The 13,768-nt window shown below is 43.3% G+C and overlaps 1 protein-coding gene across 1 annotated transcript in view; it reads left to right on the forward strand.

Annotated features, from left to right (window-relative positions):
- GRIN2B (glutamate ionotropic receptor NMDA type subunit 2B) overlaps window positions 1-13,768 on the forward strand; it is a 568,852-nt gene that overhangs the window by 311,777 nt on the left and 243,307 nt on the right. Inside the window, exon 4 of the mRNA XM_004716225.2 lies at window positions 8,482-9,080. Coding sequence (XP_004716282.1) covers window positions 8,482-9,080 — 599 coding nt within the window. The remainder of the gene's footprint in view (window positions 1-8,481; window positions 9,081-13,768) is intronic.

Here is a 13,768-nt window from a genome sequence, read left to right on the forward strand (position 1 = left end):
GTTGACTATATCAGAATGAACTTGAAGGCAGTGAGTTTGGTTTTTGGAAGGAAGAATTATATCATTTTTCCATAGTCCTTGACCCCACTAGCAGTGAATCAGTGTTCCAATCTCTCTATAGCCTCACCAACATTTACTGTAACTGAGTTTTGTACTAGATGCCTTTTTTGTAGGAGTGAGATGGTTTCTTATTTAGTTTAAACTTGCAAATCTCCAGTGGCTAATGATCATGAGCGTATTTTCATTTGTTTGTTGGCTGCTTGAATGCCCTCTTTGGTGAAATTCTTTTCATGTCCTTGGACTGTTTTAAAATTGGATCATTAAAGATTTGGCTTTTCTAAAGACTCCTTCCAGACTGAAGAACTACCTTTTGAAAAAGTCTTTCGGTGGGCATGAAAATTTAATTTTAGGAAGTCCTGGTTCCTTAATCCGTCTTATGTTGGCTGTGTGTTTGTATTTGTGTGTGGTAACCTATGTCTGAAAAAGAAAAAAAGGAAACCAACTAGGCCCTTCAGCCTTGTCCTTGGGCTAGTCTTCCCGGGACTTGATACTTTTAGCTTTAACTTTTAGGTCTTTGATCAAGTTTTAGTTTGGTTTTTTTTTCCTTTATTTGCATGTGCATGGCATAAGATTTAGATCCTGCTTCATTTCTGTACAACTGAGTCTTCAGTTTTTCCAGCACCATTTGTTTGTTTGTTTGTTTGTTAGTACTATTTGCTAAAGAGAATGTTCCTTACCTATTTGATAGACTCTGAACCCTTGTTCAAAATCAGCTGCCCATAGATGGATGAATTTACTTCGAGACTCTCAATTATACTCCATTGATCTACATATCTGGTATTGAACAAGTGCTCGGCTGTTTTGATACTGTGGCTATACCTGGAAACCGGAGACCTTGTGCTTTGCTCTTCTTCCTGGTTGCTTTGACTGCTTAGGACCGCATTCCTTTCCATGTAAAGTTGTGATCTTTTTTTTCCCCTTTCAGTAAAAAACAATGCTGGGTTTTGGTGTAGGACTTCCTTATTTCTATAAATTGATGTGGGTCATATTGACATTTTTTCAATGTTATATTTTCCAATCTATGAGCATGGATTTATGTAAGTCTCTCTTAGTTTCTGTTATAGTGGTTCATAGTTTTCATTATAAAACCTAGCCGGGGTTTGTTCTTAATTTACCTTTGGAAGCCATGGTAAATTTTATTGTCTTCTTGATTTACTTTTCAAAGCTATCATATTTCAATGTCAAAAAACCAACTAATTTTTTTTAGTTGATCAAATATCTTGCCACTTTGCTGAATCTAATAGTTCTAGTAGCTTTCTACTGGAATCTTTGAGAATTTCTGTGAATAGGGATAGTTTTACTTCTTTGTTTACAATTTGGACACCCTTTCTTACTTTATTTTTCTGGCTAGGACTTATCTTGAATAAGAATAGTTATATTGTACAATATAGAGTAAAAGTGGTGATAGTGTGAAATTTTGTTCTACATTTCCCCTCTTTTGATGAAAATTGTTCTACAGGGTTGTTGAGCTGAATGTTCAGTATGGTAAAGCTGAACTATACCCAGTTCTTCTAGTCTCATAGCTAAGCAAGCAGTGTTATATGGAGACAATTGTGTGTCAGGCCTCATTCTAGGTTCTGGACTACATCAATGATCAAATGAACAATTATTCGTGCCCTCATGGTATGTACATTGTAATTGGGGAGAGATGGTATGGTCAAAATAACTATAACAAAAAATGAGTTAGGTAGACAGTGGTAAATCCTATGGGAAAAAGAAAAGGTAGAGCGAGTAAGGGCACAAACTAAGGCATGCCAAGAGAGAGGAGTTCAGTTGTAATTGGAAGATATGGTTGTGCTTTGCTTAGGTCAGATTTTAGCAGAGTTGCGAGAGTGAAGTACATTATCTCCGTGGATAACAGGAGGAAGAGTGTTTATGGCAAAGGAAATGGCCAGCAGAAGTAGCCAGAGCAAAGGTTTGGGTGGAAGGAACATAAAAGTAAGTTCAAGAGTAGTGACGGCAACTGGAACCGCGTGGTAGAATGCGCGGGCATGGGATCTGAAAGGCAATGGGGACCAACTCAAGATCTTTGCCTTTTTCATTTTAGTGAATTGGGAAGCTATTTAGGATTTCAGGCAGAGAATAGCATCTTAAGACTTGTTTTTTAAAACAGTGGTTCTCAACCTTCCCAATGCCATGACCCTTTAATACGGTTTATGGTTGGTGACCCCCCAACCATAAAATTGTTTTTATTGCTACTTCATAACTGTAATTTTGCTACTGTTATAAATTGGGCAACCCCTGTGAAAGGGTCATTTGGCCCCCAAAAGGGCCACAGCGACTCACAGGTTGAGAACCGCTGTTTTCAAAGGATCACTCTACTTCTATGCTCAGTGTAGATTGTAGGTAGATTGCAGAGGTCGGGAGACCAGTTAGCAGGCTCTTAACAGTAATTGGCTGCATGGTCAATGGTGGCTCAGACAAAGATGAGGAGAGGTGATTGTGTCCAGGATACATTTTGTAGGTCAGGCGAAGCAAGGATTCCTGATTGATTGGACAGTGTGTTCCAGAGGGGGAGGGAGAACAAGTCAGAGAGAGGAGTTGAAACACTGGGGGGATAGAGTTACCTTTAATTGAATTTGGGAAGACTGAGGTTAATTTTGGATGTATTGGACATCTTTCTAAGTTACTCAGATAGAGATGTAGAATCTGCAGTTAACTATATGTTAGACAATTTGGAGAAAGAAATGCAAAAGTGATTGGCATAGAAATGAGATTAAAGGACATCACTGCATGATATCTCTCAGGATATGAATGTTGACAGAGGAGATATAAGGACCAAGGATTGGCTCTGGACACTTCAGCCTTAAAAGGTCAGAAGGAGGAGGAAGAACGAGCAAAGGAGACAGCAGCCAGTCAAGTATAGCTGGAGGCCGGGAAAGTGAGGGGCGAACCCCTAACCAGGAGTGACTGATCAACCATGTCATCTGCTGCTTAGAGGTAAAGATGACTATGCATTGGCATTGGCGGTACCCAAATCTCCACTGCTCTTCCTACAAGGAGTTTCAGTGGAATACCATACGAAAGGCACAAGTCCGACTGGAAGTAGCTGAAGCGGGGAGTTGGAACAAGTGAGCATGGATGCTTTTGCACAGTTGGAAGCAAAGGCAGTAGCAGGCAATGATTAGGGAGTTCTCTTGAAATCAACCCTTGTGGAAAGGAAGGGACAAGTCTGCAGTGACATACAGGTGTGATGCGCTTTCAAGGGAAGGTGCAGGCAACCAGTGTGGAGCTCTGAGGATGGAACGGCTCCTCAAAGCTATCCAGGGTTAGGGCCAGAGGACCAGGTCTTTATCACCCTTGTCAAAAAGCCATTCTGTGCAGTTTACACAGGGAAAGGGCTATGACCTGGGGCAAGATGTCACTCTTCAATGGACACAATCCCCAAAGGGGACTGACAGCTTATTAGTATCTGTCAGGGGCCTTGTCAGCAGCCAGGGCACTTAGTCCTTTATTTCTGTAGTGTAGCTAAGTAATACAGAAGAAGAATCTCCTACACTACTCATTCCTTAGACAATTATTTTCTGAGTGATAACAGGGTGAAAAGGTAGCTTTTTGTTGTGGATTTCTTTTTTGTCTCTTCTTACTAGTCACACAAATACTATGTGCAGGGAAAGAATGGGGTTTCGAAAAGATGGTTCTGGACTGATGGGAACAAATGTAAAATTCAACCTCCTTGTTCTCCTTGCTTCATGGCTGTCTCGGTCAGGGTGGTGTTTTATGCAGGAATGGTCTAAGGAACTCTCAATGCAAGTTGAAGAAATACTTGGCAATCAATTTGATGGAGAATCTTTACCGGGAGGAGAGGACGACTCTTAGGATCCTTCACGTCAACATTGTGTAATTGATATTAGGAGATAAAAATGAAAGTGGGGAAGAATAGCGAGCCACATGCTGAGTTATATCCCTGTCCTTCATCCTTAAACACGACACTACTTGGTGGTGATCACAGGGCCCGCTGGGTGCCTGCAAAGATGGATGTGTGGCCACCAGTCCTTTCCACTTCATGCACACACATGAAGATTGCTCTTTGATTTGTGGCTGCCGTCATAATTTGCTATGCCTGTCACACTGTTTGCAACTTATCGTTAGCCCAAAGCTCTGTTGAAAAAGAGCTGTCCCATTGCTGTTTGCTGTGCACCAGATGGATATGTCACCTAAATTAATAACGCCGGACTGCTCGTTATATTGGGGAACATTTGCCAAAGTTATAACTCTTTCTTTATTTCCGTTTAGTTTCTTTAACACTTTTTTTTATGCTCCAGAAAAAAAAGGTCATGTAAGGCATCCTTATTAAATGAAGGACTTGCAAGATGTGGTGGTTGAACTAGACCTTGCTGAGAACAGAGGTCTCCAGGGCTGAAATTGTGGAGGACAATGGGATGAGAGAGGAAGGATGGGGGTGGGGGTGAAGCTGTAGCCTTTTCCTCTTTTCCTATTTTGAGCAGAAGTCTGTTTTCTTCAAAAATTATTTAGCAGTATTTTCAGAACCTCATTTATAACTGTTAGAGAGTGTTAAAGCAAGCCTAAACAAGGGGAGGGTCCGGTGGATGCTTGATAGATTGGTTTTCTTTTTAATATAATCTCATTAGCATGGGCTCATTTATTAAGGCACCAGGGGTTTTCTCTCTAGGCTGTCTCTCTGTATTTGCAACAGTTGCAGTTTCAACTAGAGATAAAACTTTGCAGGTGTTCAAGAACCCCCTGGTAACATTGTTAGATGCCATCGAGGTGGCTCTAACTCACAGAGACCCATGTACCACGAAGGAAACACTTCTTGCTCCCGTGCCATCCTCACAGTTCTTGTTTGAGCCCATTGTTGCAGCCACAGTCTCAAATGATCTTGTAGTAAGGTACATTAATTTATCACAAAAAGATAGGCAGGCTTTGCTTACAATTAGGACCCCTTTCTTCCTAACCCTGGACACCTTGAAGTATATTTGAAAGCTTTTGTCACTCTGCTATATCCATAGGGTTTGGGAACACTCAGGTGAAAATAGTATGTCTTCTTTGAGAATCCTAAGAATCCCCTTTAGCTCTAAGGATAATAAGAAAAACAAATAGATATTTCTTTCAAGTGGTAGCCCATCTGGGTGGGAGGTTCTATACCTGATTTTCCTTTCCTATTGTGGTTGCTTGTAGGCCCTTGGAAAGTTTTTGGATAATTAAGCTTTGCTGTCTTGGGTTCCCCCTATATCCTATAACCGAAGGACAGATTCAGCTGAAAAATAATACTTGTAAGAGAAGTCTAAGAGGAGTCTGCTTTGGAAAGGACCCGTATGATGTAATTATTTTCTTTTGATTGAATTCCCACTTCCCTTCCCACCTACTTTTCGTGCCTCGTCATCCTTGGTTCCTCACTAATCAAGTCTGCTGTATTCTGGAATATTCTATTCTGTTCTCTGGGATTCTAATTGGAATCCTCATTAATGTTGAGTTGATTTTGAATCACAGGGATCCTCTAGGACAGAGTCAGACTGCACCGTAGCATTTCTGAGACTGTAAATCTTTATGGGAGCAGACAACCTCAACTTTCTCCCATGATGCTGTTGACTGGCTTGAACCACCAACTTTGCAGTTAACCATCTGATGTTTAGCCCATTGCAGCTTTCAATTTTGACACCAACTGCAAATTCAGTACTTCTTCCTCCGACCCGCACCATCAGAGAGAGGCCAGTGCTCACCAGTTAAAAAGGCATGGTTCTCCAGACTGCCAAGTCTGCATAAGACTTCAGATCCTAGCCATGAACTAGGGGTCACCACAACACCCTCATTTTAGGCTGCTGGCTACAAACTTAGGTGTTCCTTCTGCCCCTTCAGGATGTCAGGATGCCTGGGACTAGCTTGCACCCCCACCCCCATCCCCCTTCTGACCTGCTGGGCTCCCACTGCTCCTTTGGTTTCATTCATGGACTAGCATAGCTCCCAAGAAACCCGCAGCATGGCATCCTATGATACAAATGCAGAGACACAAAGCCTCTGTGCATGGATGCGTGTCACCAGCCAGGAAGATCATGGAGTTTCCATGTTTAGAGTCTTTACTGGGCCTCATTAAGTAGGTACAGTTGATTGAATAATTGTTCATTGTTGGAACTCAAGCTCCAGCCCCACCCCCTAAAGTCACCTCATCAGCATACTCCTTCAGCTCAGGGGTGGGGGGTGGGGGCTCATAAAAAGCAAAGAAACTTCCACCACTGAGGAAACTTTAAGGTTTCAGAGTTTGTCTTTCAGGAACTAAGTCGGAAGACCAAATTCTTTGGGTAAAGATCATTGTAAAGGCCACATTTACTCCCCCCTCCTTTTCTGACTTTTATGTCCTATAAGGTTTCTTTTTTGATTGCATATTTGATTCCCAAGGAGAGGGTTGTGATAAGCACAATTTTGCCTGTAGCTGGAAGAATCATATTCAAATATCTAAGCCTCCACTCTGTCATGATGGTGGATTTGGGGGATGGGAACAGGTCAAGGCAGGTAAGGTGAAGAAGGCTGTGTCAGGGTCCAGGACCTGGCTGGCTTCGTTGCCAAATCGAGGTCTTTGGAAACCAGCTGGATATTTCCCAATTTGTGTTTTGTTTTGTTTTTAATGGAGACCGGGTAGCACTGTAGGTTAGACGAGAGCTGCTACAAGGTCAGTAGTTCAAATCCATTAGCTGCCCTGCAAGTGAAAGGCAAGGCGGTCTGCTCTCAAAGATTTGTGGACTCAGAAACCCTATATCGGGTCACTTTGAGTCAGAATCAAGTTGGTAGCTGTGGGCTGTTTTTGCCACGCGGATGCTCAAACAGAGTCAGTCATCTTTCAGCTTTTTAACCATATATCTTGAACTAAGAAACCATTGTATAGTGTTGTTTAAAAGCCTAGTCTCCTGTAATCACTCTTCAAAGCTTTAGTACAGTCCTTTGAGAAAGACACAGCAGATTGTGAGAAAGTGGAGATGAACCATCAGGTAGAAGGAAGGGGCACTGACCCAAAGCGGAGCTAGCATGACCCAGGAGGAAGTCAAGAGAAGATGAGCGGAGGAAGGAAGATGGGGCCTAGGTGGTTTGGTGGTTTGAGAGGCTTCTATATAAGGCAGAGATAACATGACAGCTCAGAACAGCAAGTGAAATATAGCTTAAATTGAGTGAATTGAAAATGGCTTCTCCTTCAAAAGAATGCAGAAAACAGAGAATGCTCAGAATTGGCAGTGGCGTGCATAAGACACACCCAGGCTGAATCTTGTGGCATTATATAGATGAGAAAGAGCAATCTTCTATTTGTTGCTCTAAAAGAAAACAGGCATAATGATCTCAAATACAAGGTATTTTTTAACATATGCCTAGATAACTGTTTGCATCTAACTCTATTTTGCTTATCTCATCGGAGTCGGAATTAGAGAAGAAAACTACATGTGCTTGTAATGTAACCGCTGCAGCGTCATAGAAGCATAGTGGAAGCGTGCCCTGACATCCGTGCCTGAGCACATCCACCTCCTGGGCAGCATGCCTATACGGCCACCCTAGAGTGGGCTAAGAGTAGATTGATGACAGTTTTGACTGTCACTTTGTGATTGAGTGGTAATCATCCATAGTTGAGAAATCACACAGGCTTAGTAAATTGAAGTGTGTGTGTGTGTGTGTGTGTGTGTGTGTGTGTGTGTGTAACTCATTTGACAGCAGCACCTGACCTGAACTGACGTGAGGTCACTTAGTGTCATTGCCTTGTACATAGGGTCACTGTGAATCGGAACAAACAGAATAGCACCTAACAACAGCCCCTTTAGGTGATTATCCTGGGGAAGTAAAACTATATTTGGTTTTCTTAAATGCTACCCTAAGCCCTCTCAGTGGTTCCAAGAATTCAGATATTGTTGTTATTAGCTTTGAGTTTTAGCTCACAACCCGTGGTGGCCCCATGCATAAGGGAGCAAAATGCTTCCTGGTCTGGCGACATTCTCCTGATCAGTTGTAGATCAGATCTATTGGGTTGGGATCTAGCACGTTTTCATTGTACATCCGCAAGCCTTCCTTTCTAACCCATCTTACTCAGGGAATTTTGCTGAAACCTATTTAGCATCATAGCATTCCCACAAGCCTCTCCTGACAGACAGGTGGTGACTGAGCATGAAGCGGGTATATTGACCGGGAATTGAAACTGGGTCTTCCACATTGAAGGCTAGAATTTTACAACTGAACAGCCAGTGTCCCAAGAAATCTGATGAGGGGAATGTAAATGGATGCTCATCATCTCTACATTTTATGAATTCAGTTATATTTCAATGTTTCAAATGTTTCAAACATAGTTTATTTTAACACTATTATGTAAGACATTTGTATCCATTTGGCTCAAAACTGTCTTATAGCATCTTTGGTTTGATTTCTCTCTCTCTTTCTCTCTGTCTATTTTTGGTTTTGATTTTTGTTTTTCAACTTTACTTGTTTTAGGATGAATCTTCCATGTTCTTCCAGTTTGGCCCATCAATTGAACAGCAAGCTTCAGTAATGCTTAACATCATGGAGGAATATGACTGGTACATCTTTTCTATTGTGACCACCTACTTCCCTGGCTACCAGGACTTTGTAAACAAGATTCGCAGCACCATCGAGAATAGCTTCGTGGGCTGGGAGTTAGAGGAAGTTCTCCTGCTGGACATGTCGCTGGATGATGGAGATTCTAAGATCCAGAACCAGCTTAAGAAACTCCAAAGCCCCATCATTCTCCTGTATTGCACTAAGGAAGAGGCTACTTACATCTTTGAAGTGGCTAACTCAGTAGGGCTGACCGGCTATGGCTACACATGGATTGTTCCTAGTTTGGTAGCAGGGGATACAGACACAGTGCCCTCGGAGTTCCCCATTGGGCTGATCTCTGTATCATACGACGAGTGGGACTATGGCCTCCCCGCCAGAGTGAGAGATGGGATTGCCATTATCACCACCGCTGCTTCTGACATGCTTTCCGAGCACAGCTTCATCCCTGAACCCAAGAGCAGTTGTTACAACACCCACGAGAAGAGAATCTACCAGTCCAATATGCTAAATAGGTGAGTGTGAAGCAGAGGGTACATTGATGGCGAAGGTCAGAGGAGACCTTCAGAGCTTGGGGTTGTTGGTTCGGAAACTGGGGAAAAGCCCTTCAAGATGGCAGCAGGTTGAAGGCGGGCCTTTGGGCTGGCAATTGGTAATGATGGTAGCAGCATTTCAGATTCAAATCTTGTGGGTTCATGCTCCTAGTCAAAGAAAAATGACAGTAGCCGAAGTAACTTCTACTTCTTGGTCGTTTGCTATGTCCTACTTATTGCTAAATATTGCATGTTTGGCTTTTAATCTTCAAAACAGCAACTCTAATAGACAGGCTTTGCAATCTGTGTTCATTTTACCAGGCAACAGAATAAGGCTATGGATGGGTAAGTCCAAAGTTATGATGCAAGTAAATGTTTCAGCTTGGACCGAGCCCAGGTCTCTCAGACCACTAAATAATTGATCACTATGAAAGATGCAGTAGATTTTGAAGTAAGGGAGAACCAATCGCATTAGTCAGTGGAGTGGGACTGTCCTGTGAAGGCGTGGAGAGCAAGCTGAGTGAGTCTGTAGGCATATGAGGTGTTCTTTCCTTCCATCATCACTTCTCAACCTGGGGGTTACGAGCCCTTTGGAGGTCGAACAACCCTTTCACAGGGGTCACCTGATTCATAACAGTAGCAAAATGACAGTTATGAAGTAGCTAAGAAAATAATTTTATGGCTGGGGGTCACCACCACTTGAGGAACTGTGTTACAGGGTGGAGGCATTAGGCAGGTTGAGAACCACTGCCTTAAATGAATAAACTTGGTTTTAATCTCACAATCTATGCTTTATCTTTATCTCCTTCAAGCAGATTTCATGGTTTGTTTTGAAAAAAAGGGAAGGGTGGGATCTGCTCCTTTGACACCTCCTTCCCCCCCTCCCCCCACCAACACCGTCACAGAGCCCATGTACTATTGCAGCACATCCTCCTGGCGGTATCCTGTAACTCAGCAACATAGATGAGCCTATATGCTGCTTCTGTGGCTTTATATTTGTACGGACTTCTATATGCACATTGTAAAGATTCCAACAATACAGAAGATGATAAAGAAGAAAGTAAAAATCACTCTTAATCTGACTAACCAGAGATAATCATTATTCAAATAACTACCAAACATCCTTCTAGACATCTCTCCGTGTGAAATCTCTCTATCTCTGTCTGTATATCTTTTTGCAGACATATGACCATCCCCATATATATCTACATAAACGCAAATGTAATTGTACATATTGTTCAATAACTTGCCTTTGATTTAATAATATGTTTTTCCTATCAATGAAGGAACATCCAAAAGTTTGTGGGAAAAATGCCATTATCTTTTAATTCCATTTTTCTACCAACTTTTTAAAAACAGCTTTATTGACATATAATTCGTGTACCATACAATTCAGTGGTTTACATATATTAAAATGAGTGGTCCGTTCATCACTACAATCCATCTTACTATGTTTGGGTTCAATCTCATGTCTATTGTTATTAGCCCCACATTTCCCCACAAGCTCCCTTGTCATAACCCACAGAAACTATCTTGGTACTATCTCTATAGATTTGCCTATTCTGTGTTTCCTAGAGAGAAAACCATACAGAAATAGCACAAGCACAACTAAAGAAAACATAGAAAGACCCCAATCAAAAAGAAAGCAGAAAATAATAAAAGTAGAGCAAGTTAAAAGTAGGTCAAAAGGGGAAGCACCTGGTAGGATGGTACATTTTTACCTAACTAGATCTGCCTTAATTCACTTTTCAATGCCTTCCATTTGAGAACAAGATTATTAGCATCTTTGATCAATGGACAGAGTGAATCCAAGGGAGGTGTAATCTGTGTTTTTGAAGCCCTTGGTATTCTCATGCATAGTACTTACTTCCTGTTCTTCCATACTCTTACTTGTAAGGCTTCTGGGGGACAAAGTGTCTTGATTTCTTCCTTTCTCTGTAAGAGTTTCTTCTCAGGCTTCCTCTACTCCTGCCTTACATATGGATACTGCTCAGCGTTGTGCCCTAGACTCTGTTCTCTTCTCCATTTCCAAGGACCCCGTTAACGTCTATGTAGCTCCCAGGTCAACATCTCCTACCTAAACCTCTCCCTGGAGCCCCCAGCCTCGGTATCTTTTTGGATTTGTTCTTAGGCTGCCATAAGAACGTTCACCTTGTCTTCTCTCCTATGCCCCCTTTGTCCCCTTCTAGCCAAATTTTCACACGTTGGGCTGCTACCCTCAAGGTTAGCAGTATGAAGCTACCAGTTGCTCAACAGGAGAAAGATGAGATTTTTACACCTGTACAAACGTGCGGGCTTGGAAGCCCACCGGGGCCGTTCTGCCCTGCCCTATAGGGTTATGACAATGCCATGTGACAATGAGTGAGAGAGAACAAGCACATTTGACAAACCAAGGTGTCCTGGACTCCCTGCCTCTGACCCCTCAATGTCACACTATTTTCTGTGGATTTCAGCCCCCCAATGCCTTTGGCGTACTTATACTTTTTTTCATCTCACCCCCAACATCCCAGCTCCATCTCTTCTTGCCACTGTGATTGCTGAGACCCCCTACATTATCTTCCTCCTCCCAGTTCTACCTCTTGTCCATCTCCACTGAAGCCCGAGTGATCAAAAATGAAAATATGGTTCCATCACTCTCCTCCTTAATAGCTTCCGATGGTTTTTCTTTGCTCCTATAATAAAGTCCCATCTCCTCAATCTTCTTTGTAAAGTCTTCCACAGCATGGGACCTGTCTCTTTCCAGAAGTGTCTATGTCCTTCCCTCCCTGGGACACAGCACACCTTTGGTTCTCCGAGGAAGCCCTGTCCCCTTGCGCTTCCAGCTGTCCTCTGAAGGCGAGGGAACCTGCCCCTTTCCCACCAAACACACACACACACACACACACACACACACACACAGAGCTTCCTTCACAAACTCCATTCTGTTAATCCCAAATGTTTCAGCCTTGGCATCATTTCTACTTGGAAGTCTCTTCTGGACTTCCTAGCCCTGGACTAACTTCACCCCGTGATATGCCTTCGCTGCATCTTGTACTTTTCCAATAAAGCCACATTTGAAACTGTGTTGTAATAATGTGCTTTCTGATTTTTCCTCCTTGTTAAGGTCTGTGAAACCTTTCGCTCTGTGGTTCTCATTTCAATACCCCATCCCTCACACAGTGTGTGGCACATGGAAGGTACTGGAGGGGAATGAGTGGCGCTCTCTGAGCCTCTCCATTCAGATCTGCTCGGCAGGTGCTCTCCCAGTTGTGCTCCTCTTTGTCCGAGAGCAGCCTTCCCTGCATAATTACTAGTCAGGTCTCTGGATTCTTGATTTTCCAGCTATTTTAAACTCAAATCTGATTATTTTGCAAAATGTTTAAATGAAGTAAAACCAAAGCAAACAACACATGGCACCCAACTGAGTTACACATCATCCAGGAATACCTCCATTTGTCCTGAAACCTTCTCTTGGCTAAAAACCAAACCAAACCCCCAAAATCCTGCAAATCAAACTCACTGGCATCCAGCTGAGGAGCCCTGGTGGTATCGTGGTCATGAGTCGGCTGCGATCTGCGTGGTCAGCAGTTTGAAACCACGGAGCAGCTCTGAGGGAGAAAGACTGGGCTTTCTACTCCTGTGAGGAGACTCAGTCTCCAAAACCCACAGCGGTTGCCACGAGTCAGCATTGACCTGACGGCGGTGAATTGAGTGGTGCTGCGTTGCCCTCCAGTCGATGCTGCTCCTGGTGACTCCACAGGACAATTTTAGACTTGGTTTCTTTTACATAGAAACATCACTTCTGAAGCCTGGGATGAGGGAGCACCTTTCGAAAAGTTCTTGGAAACATGGAATCAAAAGATCATGGGATTTTCCCACAAACTTTTTGAAGCCCCTCATATCCCTAAAACCACCATTGGTTTTCATCTTTGCCACCCTTCCTCTAGAGGTCTCTAGGTAGTGCAAACAGTTAGTGAACGTGGCTGCTAAGGAAAGGTTGGAGGTTCAAGTCATCTAACAGCTCAGAATCTGCTTCAGAAAACGCCCGCCATTGAAAACCCTTCTACTCGGACACATGGGAGTCCCCGTGAGTCAGAATCAATTTGTCGGTGACCGGTTAGCATTTCCCCCAAATCTGAGAGGGTTTCCTGTGGCCACTCAGGAAGTTAGCCCACCGAAGTCCTCTGTGCCCTTTCCTTGAGGTGGGTGCTCAGAAGGCCACCACCTACCCTGCCTCTTCTTCTCACGTGTGACAGTCCTGCAAGAAGCACGCGTTGTTCGTGAAGTCCTCAGGCACCACTGCAGAACGGAGAGGTCGGCTTCATCGGGTCCCCTCTTGTGCTTTCCTGGAGGGTAGGCTCCACCTGAATGTACTGCTTACAAGTAGTTGCCAAGCCGCTTCTCCACTGAAAGCACTACTCGGCGAACATCTCCTCCTGCCCAAGTGCTGGTTTTCCTAGGTTCTGTGGCTAGCTACTATCGGACCTCTTTCTCTGAATGCCTCCTCTGTCCAGAGACTTGCTTGCGTTTCTGGGATATCATCATTGTCTTCCAGCCTCTCTCAGACTATTTTATTAATAGGGGGCTTCAAATAGTTCATGGGAGATGGTGAGTTAGTTAATTGTGCCAGCCTGGCCGATAATCACATGTGGTGCTGGTTGAAAGGCGGAGGGATAAATGGGTGGTGAAGC

Source organism: Echinops telfairi, unplaced genomic scaffold, assembly GCF_000313985.2.
Source record: "Echinops telfairi isolate 266 unplaced genomic scaffold, ASM31398v2 ScPeMD7_1957;HRSCAF=2489, whole genome shotgun sequence".
In the NCBI taxonomy this organism is placed as follows: Eukaryota; Metazoa; Chordata; class Mammalia; order Afrosoricida; family Tenrecidae; genus Echinops; species Echinops telfairi.